This window comes from Carassius auratus, chromosome 16 (genome assembly GCF_003368295.1).
Source record: "Carassius auratus strain Wakin chromosome 16, ASM336829v1, whole genome shotgun sequence".
Lineage (NCBI taxonomy): Eukaryota > Metazoa > Chordata > Actinopteri > Cypriniformes > Cyprinidae > Carassius > Carassius auratus.
The window spans coordinates 15,261,629-15,277,043 of NC_039258.1; the positions used below are offsets into that span (position 1 = coordinate 15,261,629).

The 15,415-nt window shown below is 35.8% G+C and overlaps 2 protein-coding genes across 2 annotated transcripts in view; one reads left to right on the forward strand and one right to left on the reverse strand.

Moving 5' to 3' along the window:
• chn2 (chimerin 2) overlaps nt 1-10,961 on the forward strand; it is a 46,051-nt gene extending 35,090 nt beyond the window's left edge. Inside the window, exons 8-13 of the mRNA XM_026284335.1 lie at nt 2,768-2,852; nt 6,689-6,862; nt 7,396-7,473; nt 7,724-7,861; nt 8,704-8,809; nt 9,166-10,961. Of these exons, the coding sequence (XP_026140120.1) occupies nt 2,768-2,852; nt 6,689-6,862; nt 7,396-7,473; nt 7,724-7,861; nt 8,704-8,809; nt 9,166-9,337 (753 nt within the window). The 3' untranslated portion in view covers nt 9,338-10,961. The remainder of the gene's footprint in view (nt 1-2,767; nt 2,853-6,688; nt 6,863-7,395; nt 7,474-7,723; nt 7,862-8,703; nt 8,810-9,165) is intronic.
• A 1,637-nt stretch (nt 10,962-12,598) lies between these two features.
• On the reverse strand, nt 12,599-14,762 carry fkbp14 (FKBP prolyl isomerase 14). The gene is made up of 4 exons (XM_026284336.1): nt 14,412-14,762; nt 13,839-13,990; nt 13,538-13,665; nt 12,599-13,209 (listed from the first exon to the last, which is right to left on the reverse strand). Exons 1-4 carry the CDS (start codon nt 14,606-14,608, stop codon nt 13,051-13,053), a joined length of 636 nt encoding a protein of 211 aa, XP_026140121.1. The 5' UTR covers nt 14,609-14,762; the 3' UTR covers nt 12,599-13,050.
• Between the last annotated feature and the right edge of the window lie 653 nt (nt 14,763-15,415).

The following is a 15,415-nucleotide window of genomic DNA, read 5'->3' on the forward strand; positions in this document are numbered from 1 at the left end:
GCTGTTTTATTACATAGTCTCACTATGTCATCTGTTCATTGTGATCATTGTGACATCAATTTTAATGTTTTATGCAGAATTATCAGTTATTTTAGTTTACTATCTGTATAAAATGTTGATATTGGGCATACTTAATATATTGTTTTTTTGGGGGGGTTTTTTGCATTTATTTGTTTGCGATTTCTCAGTTGTTTAGATTTGTTTTTTGTTTTTTTCAAAATCACCAAAATTTGAATGTTGGTTGTGGTCCTAACAAAGTCAGTCACTTCTATATTTGGCATTAGCATGAGATTTTTCAGATGTTTACTAATGTCTCATTCAAATGTTTATGTGCTGACAACATTTAAATGCACAGTACACATACTGTGAGTCTCGTATCAATAAGCTTAAATCTATCATAGGAGCATAATTGCCTAGGCTTTTAATCCATTAACAGCACTCTTGACTGATAGGATTGATCGCTCAAATCAATAACCTCTCGCTGCCGAGCTGCTGAATGGCCTCTTGCATTTCATGCCTTTTCAGCTTCTGAAAAATATCTGAGGCTGAGAATCATTACAGTGTACCATCATCTGACTTGCTTTTTAAACCCCAAAAGAGCAAAACAAAGCAGTCATCTGACTTCAACGTGTCGCTTGGAAGTTTCCTTATAACATCTTCCTCAGGGTGTCACCAGCGGTCATAAGAGCATTATGGATTATACAGTATTACCTCCCACATAAAAGTGTTCCAAAATCTAGTGAGCACACTCAATACAGTATGTAGTGTTTTAATGTGTATCATAAGTTGTGTTCTCTATGCCAAGGCAATGTTATTCATGTTGGCTCAAGAGATATTTTGATTTGGCCAAATGTATCAATCAAAAATCATAATAAATATTTTGATACTCAAAGTCAACAATAAATAATGTAAAAAAAAAAATCTATTGTTAAGAAATAAAATATGATATAAAATATCTGTATGTATTTATGTATTTTACAATATATGCATGTGTGTGTGTGTGTATTTATTTATTTATTTATTTATTTATATATTACCAGGTCCATTAAATAAAATAAAATAAAATAAAATCCCAGAATTCTGTTATGAGCTTTGTAAAAAGCGTAAATTCAAGACGAGAATATTTATTATTGATTGTAAATACTTAAATTGTAAAAAAAAAAAAAGTTACATACAAAAATTTTATACAAAAACCTATAAAAATTGTATTGAGTGCTATTTATCTGATAATGCAGAGTTTCTGCCCTATGTAGGGAGCAAATCAGTCACTTATGAGGTGGCATTTCAGCTAGAATGTAGACATGAAATGAATTGTATTCTCATTATGATATTTACATTACATTTACACCATTATGATATTTACATTTAAGCTGTCATACACCTGGGGTTTGATCCAAAACCCTGTGTTGCAGCTTTTCTTTTGTCCATCTTTGTTCTGTGTTTTGACAGCACAAGGGCGTGCATGGGAACATGCTTTGTGTGTGACTTTCAGCAGCTTGGTAACAGATGCCAGACATAATTTTCCCCTAGCAATCCTGTAATCTGACTCACATATAAAAATGTAGAAAATCAGGGCTGTGTCTTTACAGGGGGTCCATCCTATTTACATTTTTTCGTTACGACCCTCAGTCTTAGAGGCTTGATTATTTCTTCCTGCCTTCAAACTGTCCCTCGACTGATTTGTTGCTGTCACAGGGTTTTGCAGAGACGGCGGAGCTGACACTTCACAAAGCTACAGACAACAGCTTCACTCGTCACTGGCTGTTTCCTACAACAAACGTCATGTTGATCTAAACATATTGAATTGTAATACATTTTAGGAACTATGTCCCAAGAGTTAGTGTACAAACACTTTTCCATGATGGTGCAATGATGATAGATATCAAAATTTTAATCACTTCAGTCACATTTCCTTGGCCCTTATTTTTTTATGTCTTTTTTTTTCTTTTCTTTTTTCCCCTGAGGCAAGTAGCAGATTGCAATGAAATAAATAGTTTTGTTTTATTTTCTGTTTTGTACCAAAATTTGTAAAATAATATAATGCCAATGGTGCTTTATGGAAGCCTCTTTCCAGCACTGAATAAAAAAATAAAATAAAAAGGTAATTGTGACTTTTTATTTCACAATTCTGACTTTTAATTTTAATTGCAAGTTTATATCTTGCAATTCTGACTTTTTTCTCAGAAAAGTTATAAAGTCCAATTGTGAGGGGAAAAAAAGACTGATATTTTCTCAGAATTGTGAGTTTGTATCTTACAATTCTGACTTAACTCTCAATCGCATGTTATGAAGTCTGAATTGCGAGATATAAACTCACAACTCACAACAGTTTTTTTTTTTAAGTTTATATCTCACAATTCTGAGAAAAATCTGAATTGCAAGATTGTATCACACAATTCTAAGAAAAAAATGATTGGGAGACGTAAACTCGCAATTGTGAGAAAAAAGTCGTAATTACCTTTTTTTTTAATTCAGTGGCGGAAACGGGCTTCCATAGTTCTTTTATACATCATAGAACTATGAATGCATAGTCCTATGCTTTTGTTTTTATGTTTGACCAGTCTCCGTGAGACACGGTCACTTCGTTGTCAGGTACAGTAAGAGATACTCTGGAAATATAATCATTCATTTTCTTTGGAACTTTCATTATGAGCTTTAGCTAGAAAAATTTTAATCTAGAGATGAATGATTCACTGGCCTAATATGTCTGTATGTGTGTTTTGTGATGTGTGCTTGACTCACAATGACTGCTTTGCCTTTGGTGTAGGTGCACACCTTCAGAGGGCCGCATTGGTGTGAATACTGTGCAAACTTCATGTGGGGTCTTATCGCCCAGGGCGTCCGTTGCTCAGGTAACCCTCCACCAATCACAAACCCTCCCACACAAATAAAGTGTCCATCAGAATTATGGCACCGGTCGAGGGGCATTATTCATATCAAATTACAATCCAAAGGCCGCTTAGGATCCAGATAATTTCTCATGCCATTCTGGTAACAATGCCTAATTGGCTGTAGAACTTTTCCAGCATGCTGTGGCAACCTGAGGATAAATACTGAAAGTGATACCTGGCACAATAAGGGTTTTACCTAGTATGCTGATGTGTGGGTATTTTGCATTCCTAAATGACACCTGGTCCAAACCAGTTGAGTGCCTTCTGTTGAGTGTTGACTATTTATAGTGGAACATACTGTGTACACTGTGGAGTACTGTGAGAGAGGCACACCCAGGTAAACCAGGACAGTCTCTTTGTGTTTATGCCAAATGCATCAGGCTACACTTCAAATCACACATACAGAAACACATAAAAATACATAAACAGATGCATAAATGCACACACACCTGTACTTTATGACAAAGTATGACACTTTATCGGTTATTTACAAGTGATGCATATGATTTATACAATAGCTTTACAACAAACCTAAATTATTTCAATTTAATAAATTATGTATCACAAACGAACTATATTTGTATGAATTCATTTTAATCCAGCTGAAACTAGGTTACTTTATTAAGAAACTATTTTTTTTTTTTTTATATTGTTCACTTTTTTTTTCCTTAATCGCATCCGAAATAAAAGTTTTTGTTTACGTAGTATATGCATGTGTACTGTTTATTTATTATTTACAGTATATATAAATACAAACACATGCATGTATATAAAAAAAATATTTTATGTTTATACATTAAATATATTTATATATAATATAAGAATCTGAATATATAAATGTATAAACATAAATATTTTCAATATATATACTGTATTTGTTTTTTTATTTATATAAACATACATGCACAGTACACATACATATATAATGTAAACAAAAACTTTAATTTTGGATTCGATTAATTATTATTATTTTTTTGTGATATATATATGTTGTGTTTTTGTTTTGTTTTGTTTTGCTTTGCTTACCTTTGAGTTGCTTTGTTTTGCTTTTCATTATTTTGTGTGGCAAAAGACAAATTTAATTTAAATAAAAATAACAACCAAAAAATCCTAGTTGACCATATTTGATACAGGATGGTTCATGACTACAGGTTTGCTCAGATCTCATGTTAACATGGATCTTGTTATTGTTTGACATCACTTCCCCAATACACTCCCAATACATAAACTCAATCCAGTCACAAGGCTTTGCTGTTGGTTTTTCACACTGTAAACGGCCTCATCCATTCGGGCCATTATTCAAGCCTTTTCTTTTCACACAGGAGCCTCTCTTCTTTCACTCTGGCTCCCGGGCAAGCCAGTGTCATCAGACACATTGAGAATTAGAGCAGAGTTGAATGTGTCCCTAGGCCAATATGGAGGAACACAGAGTGTTTTTCTTTTTGTCCTCTTCTGTTTTTTTCTCGGTGGCCTTTAAGATGTTAAGGAGGGGTTCAGGCAGGCAGTAAAACTGACAGAGAGTGTGATTTATGGCATTGCTGAAGATGAGGAGCAGTGGGACAGCATGTGCATGCTACTGGAGACACACAGAGAGACAGACCCCCTACTACCACATTCCCCTGCGCACACACACACACACACACACACACACACACACAGAGTCCCAGTGTCAAAGCTGTTATCAAACCAGGATTCTTACAACTTAAACAACATAACACCTGTTCATTTTTTCCACAAGTTCTAATTGTGGAGTCAAAGGGAGAGTTTTGCACTCATTAATTGATTGTTGCAAAACTGTCAATTTATAAAGTAGATTTATAAATTTTCAGTAGAAAATGCGAGGGCCACAGACATTAGGGTGTTGTGCATGGTTCCCAGAGCATTGCTACGAGGTTGCTAGGGTGTTCTGGATGGTTGCTAGGTGGTTGCTTAATCTCAAATCTAATCTAAAACTCTTAATGGTCCCCTAAATATTTCATTCGTATAATATTCTGGTTCAACACCTGTCCTTATGCCACGTAATTTCAAGTATCATTCATATCTGTATCACAATTTGTTTGGAGTACATTACATCCCAAAGTTCTTAGAAGGTTTTTTTTATTTTCATGTTTATTTTATTTTTTTATTTTTTATATCAAGCCCTGAGTATGAGCAAACACCTGTCACATGTATGTTCCTGTTATCCTTATTTGGTCCTTCCTGTGCCTGTCCTGCTCATGTGAATTTGTTTCATTGGTGTCTGTGAATTTAGTGTTCCCAGCCCCTAGTTCTGTCTGCTGTCAAATCTTCTTCTACAAATGTCATACCTTCTTGAGTTCTTGAGTGTTTACTATTGTTGATTGCGAAATTAAACTCCAAGAATAAGTATTCTCCAGCGTCTCCTCATCTCTCCCATGAATATTGTCATAATTCACTAAACCTCATGTAATCCTAAACTTGAACGTTTCATCTGTTTCGTCAGTTTTAATCCAGGGAACTCAAAAGCCTCAAACTCCAAAAGCGACATAATGTTACTTTAGTGCCATTGAGGTGCTTTTACAATTTTTATTATTTTGAATTGCCTTTTATGTTTCCAGTTTTAATTTTAGATACAGTTTTGTTGTTTGTTTGGTATTATAATAACTGTTGTATTGTTTCATTTTTTTCTTCCATTTTTAGTCATTTTAGTACACCAAGTTAAACTAAATGAAAATGAAATTTTTCTCGGCAGCTGGGAATAAAAATAAGCTTATGTTTTAATTTTGTAAATAAAATGTTTAGGTTTTATGTTATACTTCTTATCATTCTTATCAAAATGTTTTAAAACAAAATTATTTAACTATAATAACCCAATGAAAATGGATGTGGCCAGTCCATAAATGGTAAAATGCTCTGTTACAGCCACAAAACATACATATACTCATTATATAGTTATGGACTTTCATGACACCTATTCATTAAGGGGATAGTTCAACCAGAAATGAAAATTCTGTCATTAATTACTCACCCTCATGTTGTTCTAAACTTGTAAGACCTTTGTTGATCTTTGGAAGACGGATTAAGATATTTTTGATGAAATCCGAGAGCTTTCTGACCCTCCATAGACATAAAGTGAACTACCAAGATCAAAGCCATGAAAGGTAGTAAGGACATTGTTAAAACAGTCCATGTGACTTCAGTGGTTCAACCATAATGTTATGAAGCTACAAGAATACTTTTTTTGTGCAAAGGAAACAAAAATAATGACTTTATTCAATAATTTCTTCTTCTTTTAAAGATGTCCTCACTACCTGTTCCTCTGCTGTCTATGTAGAGTTAGAAAGGCCTTGGATTTCATCAAAAATATCCTAATTTGAATAACGTCTTAACAAGATTGGAATGGCACGAAGGATGAGTAATTAATTACAGAATTTTCATTTTTGGAAACTATCCCTGTAAGTACTGCTATCAAATTCAACTTGTGTTGCTGAAAAGCAAATAAACAAACTTAAAATTTCTTGCAGATTGCAAACTTACAGATTCCTGATTCTAATGAACAAAATATGTGTAAAACAGTTGGACATGCAATTCAGGCTAGGCTCAGTGTATTTGGGGACAAGACATGTCAAGACACAAACACATGGCAGAATGTGACTGATATCGTCCCACTTCACCACCCAGTTTGACTGACATGCACCTGTTTTTCCACGTATACTTTGCCCTGTAGATATACCCTCCATGAGACCCCTATACACACACACTTTGGTTCTCCCTTACCTTGGAGTCTGTCTGGAGACAGGGTCACACTCCTCTAACCTTTTGACCTGTTACTCTTGCAGACTGTGGGCTGAACGTGCACAAACAGTGCTCCAAACTCGTGCCCAGTGACTGTCAGCCAGACCTACGCAGGATCAAGAAGGTCTTCAGCTGTGATCTCACCACGCTGGTCAAAGCCCACAACTCGCAACGGCCTATGGTTCTGGACATGTGTATCAAAGAGATTGAGCACAGAGGTACTGGTCACCTTAATATGGAGATCCCAGATCTTCTCTAGCACCTGTGGCCTTCAGTAAGGCACTTAATCACTGACTGTAGGCATCTCACAGCTGCTCTCTGCTCAGGCGTCTCCTTGTCATATATCAAGATGTGCAAAAAGAAGATGCCTAACCTAAAACAACAGGGAGAGGAAGCAAACATTCTCCATATTTTGACTTATTGGGTGACGTCTTCCATTAAAGAGAGCATTCTTTGAGAAATTAGTTATATACTGTATAAGCCAACCGGCATTCTGCTTGCCATATTTGAGAAAAAAAACTAGTATAATAAAATTAACTTTTTAATACTTTATGTGACTAACTTTAATGATAGATGAACCAGGCAAGACACAGAATATCCAATTTATCAAAAGGATACTCAAAACATTAATTGATTATCTGATTAGTTGTTAGTTGCAGTCTCAGTTTGATCAATACTAATTTACATGTTTACCTCCAAGTCCACTGATTGGATAGTTGAAGTACATATGTGTTACTTCTGCTTCTTCCAGGTTTGAAATCGGAGGGTCTGTACAGAGTGTCAGGCTTCACAGAACACATAGAAGATGTCCGCCTGGCCTTCGATAGAGGTTTGCAAAGGTTTAGAATAACTGTTTGTGCCTTAGACCTGAAGGTTTATGATAGCTGTTCAACTAACATTTGGTCTCTTCACATTGGGTGACATGCTTGAATGAACTCTCAATCCTTTACATCACTGTTATTTTATCAACATGCAGCCTGGATGGAAAAACCCATGCTTTCCATTCAAAACGATGTATTTTTGGTACGGTAAAGTGATTAATCTGTTACTGATAACAGATAACTAATTCTACTTTGCAGATGGTGAGAAGGCAGACATCAGTGCCGATATGTACCCAGACATCAATATAATTGCCGGAGCTCTGAAGCTTTATTTGCGAGATCTGCCCATTCCAGTTATCACATATGATGTCTACTCCAAATTTATTCAAGCTGCCAGTAAGAGAGTATAACTATATATTAATTATACAATATCAGTTATATGTGTTATAATTAACTAGACACTTTCTTTTGTATTCCGTTTTGATTATGATTATTTTTTAACTACTTCGATCTTGTCATCAAATACCCTTTGATTCTGGTACAACACTTAAATAATTGTATAACTTTAATCATTTTGACAATGACATTCAGAAGTTTGGGGTCAGGATGATTTAATTCATCAAAAGTGACAATTTTTTTTTTTACAAAAGAATCATATTTGAAATAAATGCTGTTTAGAACTTTCTCTTCATTAAAGAATCCTGAAAAAAAAAGCTAATCGTTTCCACAAAAATATTAAGCAGCCAAACTGTTTTCAACAGTGAAAATAATAGGACATTTCTTGAGCACCTAATCAACATTAGAATTCATTTTAAAGAACCATGTGACACCGAAGACCGGGGTAATTGCTGCTGAAGATTCAGCTTTGCCATCCAATTTTTTTTTAATATATATATTAAAATGGTTATTTTAAATTGTAATAAAAATTCACATTACTTTTTCATACTGTACATTTGATCAAATAAATGCAGCCATGGTGAGCATAAGAGCAAACATTTAAAACATCTTTTAAAATCCCCAAACCTATAAATAGTAGTGTAACTTGTAAGTGAAAATGTATAAGAATACAAAAATAAATCATTTTCATTAGTGGTCTCAGATTTTGGACTGTAAGTGCTATAACATCAGTAAAGTCTGTCAAATAGTGGCCAGTTGTAGCAGAAAAACTGACTTTGCACAATTCTGAACAGTATTTTGCAAAACATTTTCTAACATTTTCTTACACTTTCTGTTGTCAGAAATAACAGACCCTGATTCTAGACTGGAGGCAGTTCATGATGGTCTCCTCCAACTTCCTCCAGCCCACTATGAGACCCTGCGGTACCTGATGACGCACCTGAAGAGGTATTGAATTTCCACACACATCCCTTATACGCTGGTCCCACAGTTCATTACATGGCTCTCTACCTCACTGAGCCGTTCGGTTTTCAGGTTTTTGTTCCATTTAAACATTCTCCCTGCAGGTTTTAAAGAGTGATTTAACTTCCTGTCACCCTGCAGTAGGAAACACAATACAGCACTTTAGCTCAGTGAACTTCAGGAACCAAAAAAACCCATGATCCTCAGGGATTTGTGCTTTACCTCTAACTTGCCAAGCCAGCTTTGCCACATTTCCCCACCCATGGAAATTATAACAGTTACCTACCTGCATGTTTATTATCAAAATTGTATTGTCTGAGGTGTTGTTCTCTATTTATCAGGGTCACCATGTATGAGAAGGACAATTACATGAACTCGGAGAATCTAGGAATCGTTTTTGGCCCAACACTCATGCGGCCGCCGGACCTGAACACACTCACCACTCTCAACGACATGAGATACCAGAAACTGATAGTTCAGCTCCTGATAGAGCATGAGGACATCTTGTTTTAAACGGCTGAAATGAAGACATCTTTTAAAGACTTTAAAGAGCGTGTACATTTTAAAAAGCAGCCTGCCACACATTTCAAAGATTTTATGTTTTCTCTTTTGTGTACAAAATTTGGACTTATATGCACATTTCACTCATTGTGTTCCAGTTCCCCAAACAAATACTGCTAAGCGTGGAGAAAATGAACATTCGTGCCGAAAACAGAATTAATTATATTGATGGGCATTTTGTTTAAAGGAGTAGTTCACCCAAAATGAACATTTCCAGAAAACTTTGGATGTACTGTAGATGAGTTTGTTTCCCAGTCAGAACTTTTTTTTGAGATATTTAGCATTTCATCACCTGCTCACCAATGGACCCTTTACAGTGAATGGGTGCCGTCAGGTTTAGAGTTCAAACCGCTGATAAAGACATCGCAATAATCCACAAGTAATCCACATGACTCCAGTCCAACAATTAACATCTTGTGAAGAGAAAAGCTCTTAAAAATATGTTAACTGATTATGATCATTGATGAACTGAAGTTGTGTGGATTATTGAATTTTGATCAGCTTTTTGGACTCTCGTTCTGAGAGGGCACCCATTCACTGCAAAAGATCCACTGGTGAGAAGTGATATAATTCTACATTTCTCCAAATCTGTTCTGATGAAGAAACAAACTCATCTACATCTTGAATGGCTTGAAGGTGATTAAATATTGGGGGGGGGGGGGGTTCCTTTAAATCAAATTACAGGAATTTTTTATACCGTATGAAACTATGGTCAATTAGCATTGCAAAACTGACTTATTGTCAAGTATGATTAAAAGTATATGTATTTTTATGGGTCATGACGTGTATGTGTGCTATAAAGGCAAGTCAGTTAAGATCATGTGTAAAGCACTTTTTAATTTTACATGGAGTGTAAATAGATAATATTTTGTTCACCCGGTGTTAATAATGTTGTGTTTAACCCATGCCTCCTTCAAATTATATTTTGTTAGCCCTGACAACGATTAAGTTATCTACATTATCACCCTGTGAATGGACAAAATGGTTCTGTGAGCTTTTATTTAGTGCTTGTTCCTTCCTCCTTGGACTTGGTCCCATTTCAATGATTTCGCTAAACTAAATGACATGACTCCTGAGACGAGATCAGTAATTCACCTTGGAAGAAAAAAAAAGTCCACATATGGTACCTTACCACATATATGGTTACCATTACTTTGGTTTGAGTTCCTTCAAATTGTTTATTTGATAAAACCTTTTTACATTTAAAAAAAAAAAAGATATTTCTGTGAATGATTGTAATTATGAGTGTAATTTATCAAATGCTGATTTATTAAATTATGTCAATTTGGTTACATTTTGACAGTCCAAATGAACTTCTGAAAGTTTGTGTGTTATTACTGCTTCAGCTGCAACAGCATGTGAAATATGTTGCTGTAATTAGTGCTTGGTCAGCTCTCTTTAGGTGTTGGTTTTCTTGTTCTATATTCAGGGGTGTGAACGGCAGCATTGTTTTAGTATCAGACTGCTGAGCTGGTATATGCCCCAAAGTGACTTTTTCACCAAATCACAGGTGAAGTGAGAACCTGAAACCAGCTTCCTGAGGGCAGTTGCATCAACTCATCAGACCAATGAGAGAGAGAGGAAGGAGGGCGCATGAGCAACAGGTGAACTATAAATGAATGAATTCATCACTCATTATAGTTTAGACAGAGATGCAGCACTGTAGGATGTCGTAAAGATATAGACAGAAAAACCACAAGGTTGTTCTGCTGGATGTTTTCTTAAAAGAAACGAAAGACTCCACTGTCAGTCTCTGGCTGACAACAACACACCTGAAACTGAGGTGAATATTTTTGATGGATGGGATAGATAGATAGATAGATAATGATGAATGGATAAAATCTAGTATTTAAAATATATAAGCCTATTGTAGAAAAGAACAATGTTAGCATATAATTTTAACAACATTAATATACATTTCAGTGTGAACTGAAGAATTCGACAGAATGGCAGACAGAAACTCCTGGTGGAAAAACTTAACTGGAAAAAACAAGAACCATTTTAAAGAAGGCCAGCAGGAATTTGGAAATGCGTCGTCGGTGAAACAAACTGGCAGCGACAACAAGAAGCTCCATCTGATCAGCGACGAGACGTACGACGACTCTCAGCTGGAGCCCTCCTTCAGTGAACACACGTGCCGGAGAAACTGGACAGTTTCACGGTCTGGCCGTTTCAAGGAGAAACGAAGAGTGCGGGTCACCATGCCCGAGAACAACTTTTATGACAAAAACATTGCTGCTGCAAAGTAGCTAGCCGGTTTACGGCGTTTAAAATAAAGGACGCTGTTTGCACGGCGAGCGCGCGATGCGTCTTCTGGAATTGTGGATGGAATCTTGAGAAGTCCACCTTTCAAGCGCGCTCTGATTTTGTCTGGTTGCGTCGTTCGCTTGCAGTGGAGAGATGATGTTATGAAGAAAACCATCATTCGGTGGAGCCATTGACATTGACAGTTTCAGTGACTGACTGTAATGACACTTGTTACAGTCTGCAGTAGCTCATTTGAGACTCTGAAAGCTTCATTCATTCATATATATATATATATATATATATATATATATATATATATATATGCTTAAAAGAAAGATATTTGCTCTGTAGGCGCAAACTATTTATTGTTTGGCTGTTTGCTTTTTTCAATGAAAGTATCTTATTTATTATTTTAAAAGGGGATTTTTAAAGCAAACGTTTTTTTTTTTTAAATGAAGGATATCCAAGATATGATGTAGGGACTAATTATTACCTTTTCAGTTCTGTTTGGGGGACAGTTTGGTTTCATTAACTTTTCTGAATCTTGCACCATTGAGAAGTTTTATCCAAACTGATTTGAGACGGGGCAGATCCACCGGAAATGTAAACTTGCGCAAATTTGACAAAAGTTTATGTATCTGTGTAATGGCATAGGAGATTGGAATGCTGTTAAGCGTGATTTGAGAATATATTGTTGTATGCAAATTATTCTGCACACCACACACAGATACTCATCTCTGCATGATGATGACTATGCCATCTGTCAACAAAAGGCCACGTGACTACATTTTATCTAATCTGTTTCAATAATTTTGCCTATTATTACACATTACATTTTCTAAGAGTACCGTATATGCGAGAAGTTTGAGATAATCAGTTATTTTGTGTCATGGAACAGGCTAAGAGAAGAGCTCCCTCTGGTGTTGGTGTATAAAACTACAAAGTCAATAGAGAAGTGCAGCACAGAACTGATAAACTGTACTTTATTCACTTAAATACTTATAGGCTACTCCAGACAAATTGACCTAATCATGTTCTAAATATTGTAAACATTATTGCAAAATTCATCTGAAAAAGTGACACACATACATACTATTAAAAAACCAGCTCTGAAATGTTCTGAAATATATTCATTTTTTCAGCCAAAAGGCACTTGGGGGGACAAACATTCTCTCTGAGCAGAATTTAGCACTTTGGAATTGAAGAAGATTTACAGTCTTCAAATAGGCCTACTGTAAAAGCTCAATCATACCACCACCTGAGTGTATTTAAAAAAAACTAAAATCACGATAACAGAAAACCTGTTTAGAAATACCGGAACATGACTGATATGATACCAACAAGCTGTAAATCTCAAAGAGAAAAATACTGGAATATCTCTGAAGGTAAACACTGATGCTGTTAGGAGTGGGGAGTATTTATAGTTCATCGTGTTTGTAGGTGAACTCCCGAGCTGAAATGAATCCATCATTATCTTCATCTTCTTTTTGGAAGATGTCCTCAACCATCACTTCATGATGGGTGTCATTGGCAGCATATCCATGCCTTTCAAACTCTTTACGCAGGTATTCTTTGACCTAAGACAGAAAGGTGTTTAGAAAAACACAAATAACTACCTGAAATGTTCATTGGCATTGATGGTTTCATTAAGAACATTTAACACTCATGGAACCTTTCAATTGCACAAAAAGTTATTTATGGTGAAAAATGTGATTAAAATATATATTAGAGAGAGAAAAAAAAGGTTGTTTAAGAACTATTCCATGAAAGGTTCTTTGGGGATCCAAAAAAACGGTTATTCTACTGCATTGTATACAAAACTCCCTTTAGGAACCTTTATTTTTAAGAGTGTATCATAAATCTCATGCTTGCTGGACAGCTGCTTTCTGACAAGTTTCGACAAACCTCTGCTTTGGAAAGTTTCCAGTCATCATTGAGGTCCATTTCCTGAAAGGACTCATGTGATCTAGGCCCATTTCGGATCTCGATGATCTCAATGTCAAAGATCAGAGTGCTCTCCGGGGGGATTTTACCTGTGAACATAGTGTATCCATTGTCAATATAGCTAATATAGTTATAATTCTTTAAAAAAAAAAAAGTATTTTAGGCAGACTTAATGCAACTTTAAAGACAAAGTCAATAGCAGAAGGTGGAGAACATTCAGAGTTCCTCAAATGTTTTATGAATATGCATCTTGCTGGCACACCTTTGCCCTCTTTGCCATATGCGAGAGTTGGAGGGACAGTCAGTTTCCTCTTCTCCCCTGCACACATGCCTTGAAGACCCTTGTCCCAACCCTTGATCACCTCACGGATCCCCAACGTAAACCAAACAGGGTTTTTGTCTCCATGATGGCGGCTGCCAATTACAAGACATATGCATTTAAACGCAAGAGACATGCACACTCTGCTGAAAAACCAAGCTTGAGTTGGTAGCTGTGATTTGAAACATGGTTGGTGGTTCCTATCTGGTCTAAACTGGTCAATTGCTGGTCCAAACTAAACCAACTTGGGTCAGCAACACATCAACGAGGCTAACAGCTAAAGTGGTCAAACTGGTATTTGAATCAAGGTACTGACCAGCTAATGATCATTCTGGATCAGACATTAAACCAGCAATACAATGTTGCAAAACATAACTGTTAAAGCTTAAAAAAAAGTAACAATAAATAGATTCTGACAGTTAACAATGCATTCTCATTGCAAAAGGGGAAGGTTTGGTTAATAAAGCCTGTTCTTCTGCAGTGTGAACATGCATTAGATGGTTCATTAGATGTCACCTGGAATGAAACATTGTGCCATTACTCTCCAGAAAGCCTTCGTAGTGAACCAGAAGAATATCTCCGTATTTGGATTTACGATGACAAAGGAAAGGTTTGTATAGAACTTCGATTTTCACCTCTGGTTCCGGAAGTTTTGCTCCATGAACGTAAAAGAATAATGCAGAAAAAATGCATGTCCACAACTCTGGAATCATCTTAATATAAGGAACAGTTTAACACTCTCTAACTGTTGAACTAATGTTTCATGCACAGCAAAGTTCTGATAAAACTTTCCGAACTACAAGTTGTGCCGCCGCGACTACGTGGCAAGCGAAATTTCTAAAGGGGTCTTTCCCAAACCAGGGATGTCCGATCCGTAAACGAGTCGTTCTTTTGAGTCGACTCTTTTCAATGAATCGGTTGAAACTGTTCACAAACTGTAAAAACCATGGTAAAAACGAGCAGTTCACTCGGTGTTCACAAGATTAAACGGCAGATACGTTACAAACTGAACGTACTTGACATGTTTATGTCTGATTGCATGAAATATTTAAATAGCCTACATGAAATATTTTATGAGCTTTATGGCTTCAACAAGCTGTTAATCACACGTGCAAGAACAGCTTTAAAAAAAAACGTTATAAACGACAGAAATGTTAAATGTACTGGACTGTATTACATTTTAAAATATATTAAACAAATCTTTAACTTACAAAAACTTTTTAAGGCAAGAGATAATTAATTTTGTTTATAAAAATACAAATTGGCTATATATTTAGATTCTAAATTTTGAATTACCGTTGTGTGCACTTTAAATTACCATTGTGTACGAAATGTGCTATATAAATAAACTTGCCTTGCCTTGCCTTGCCTAAATTACACTTTGTAAATTTCTGGGACACATCACAAATACAACAAAACGTAATTTAGAGAAGGTAATATGACAAATTGAGATATCATAACGGGATGGCGTAAAAGACTCGCTATGTTCTTTTGAAACGATTTGATCGGAAGAACCGACT

What these genes read in the sequence shown, in the direction of transcription:
- fkbp14 (XM_026284336.1), bottom strand. Translation starts at nt 14,608, where the DNA reads ATGATTCCAGAGTTGTGGACATGCATTTTTTCTGCATTATTCTTTTAC. An exon ending in ATATGGCAAAGAGGGCAAAG is followed by an intron (nt 13,666 to 13,838) that starts GTGTGCCAGCAA and finishes CTATGTTCACAG; the next exon opens with GTAAAATCCCCCCGGAGAGC. An exon ending in GGAAACTTTCCAAAGCAGAG is followed by an intron (nt 13,210 to 13,537) that starts GTTTGTCGAAAC and finishes TTTCTGTCTTAG; the next exon opens with GTCAAAGAATACCTGCGTAA.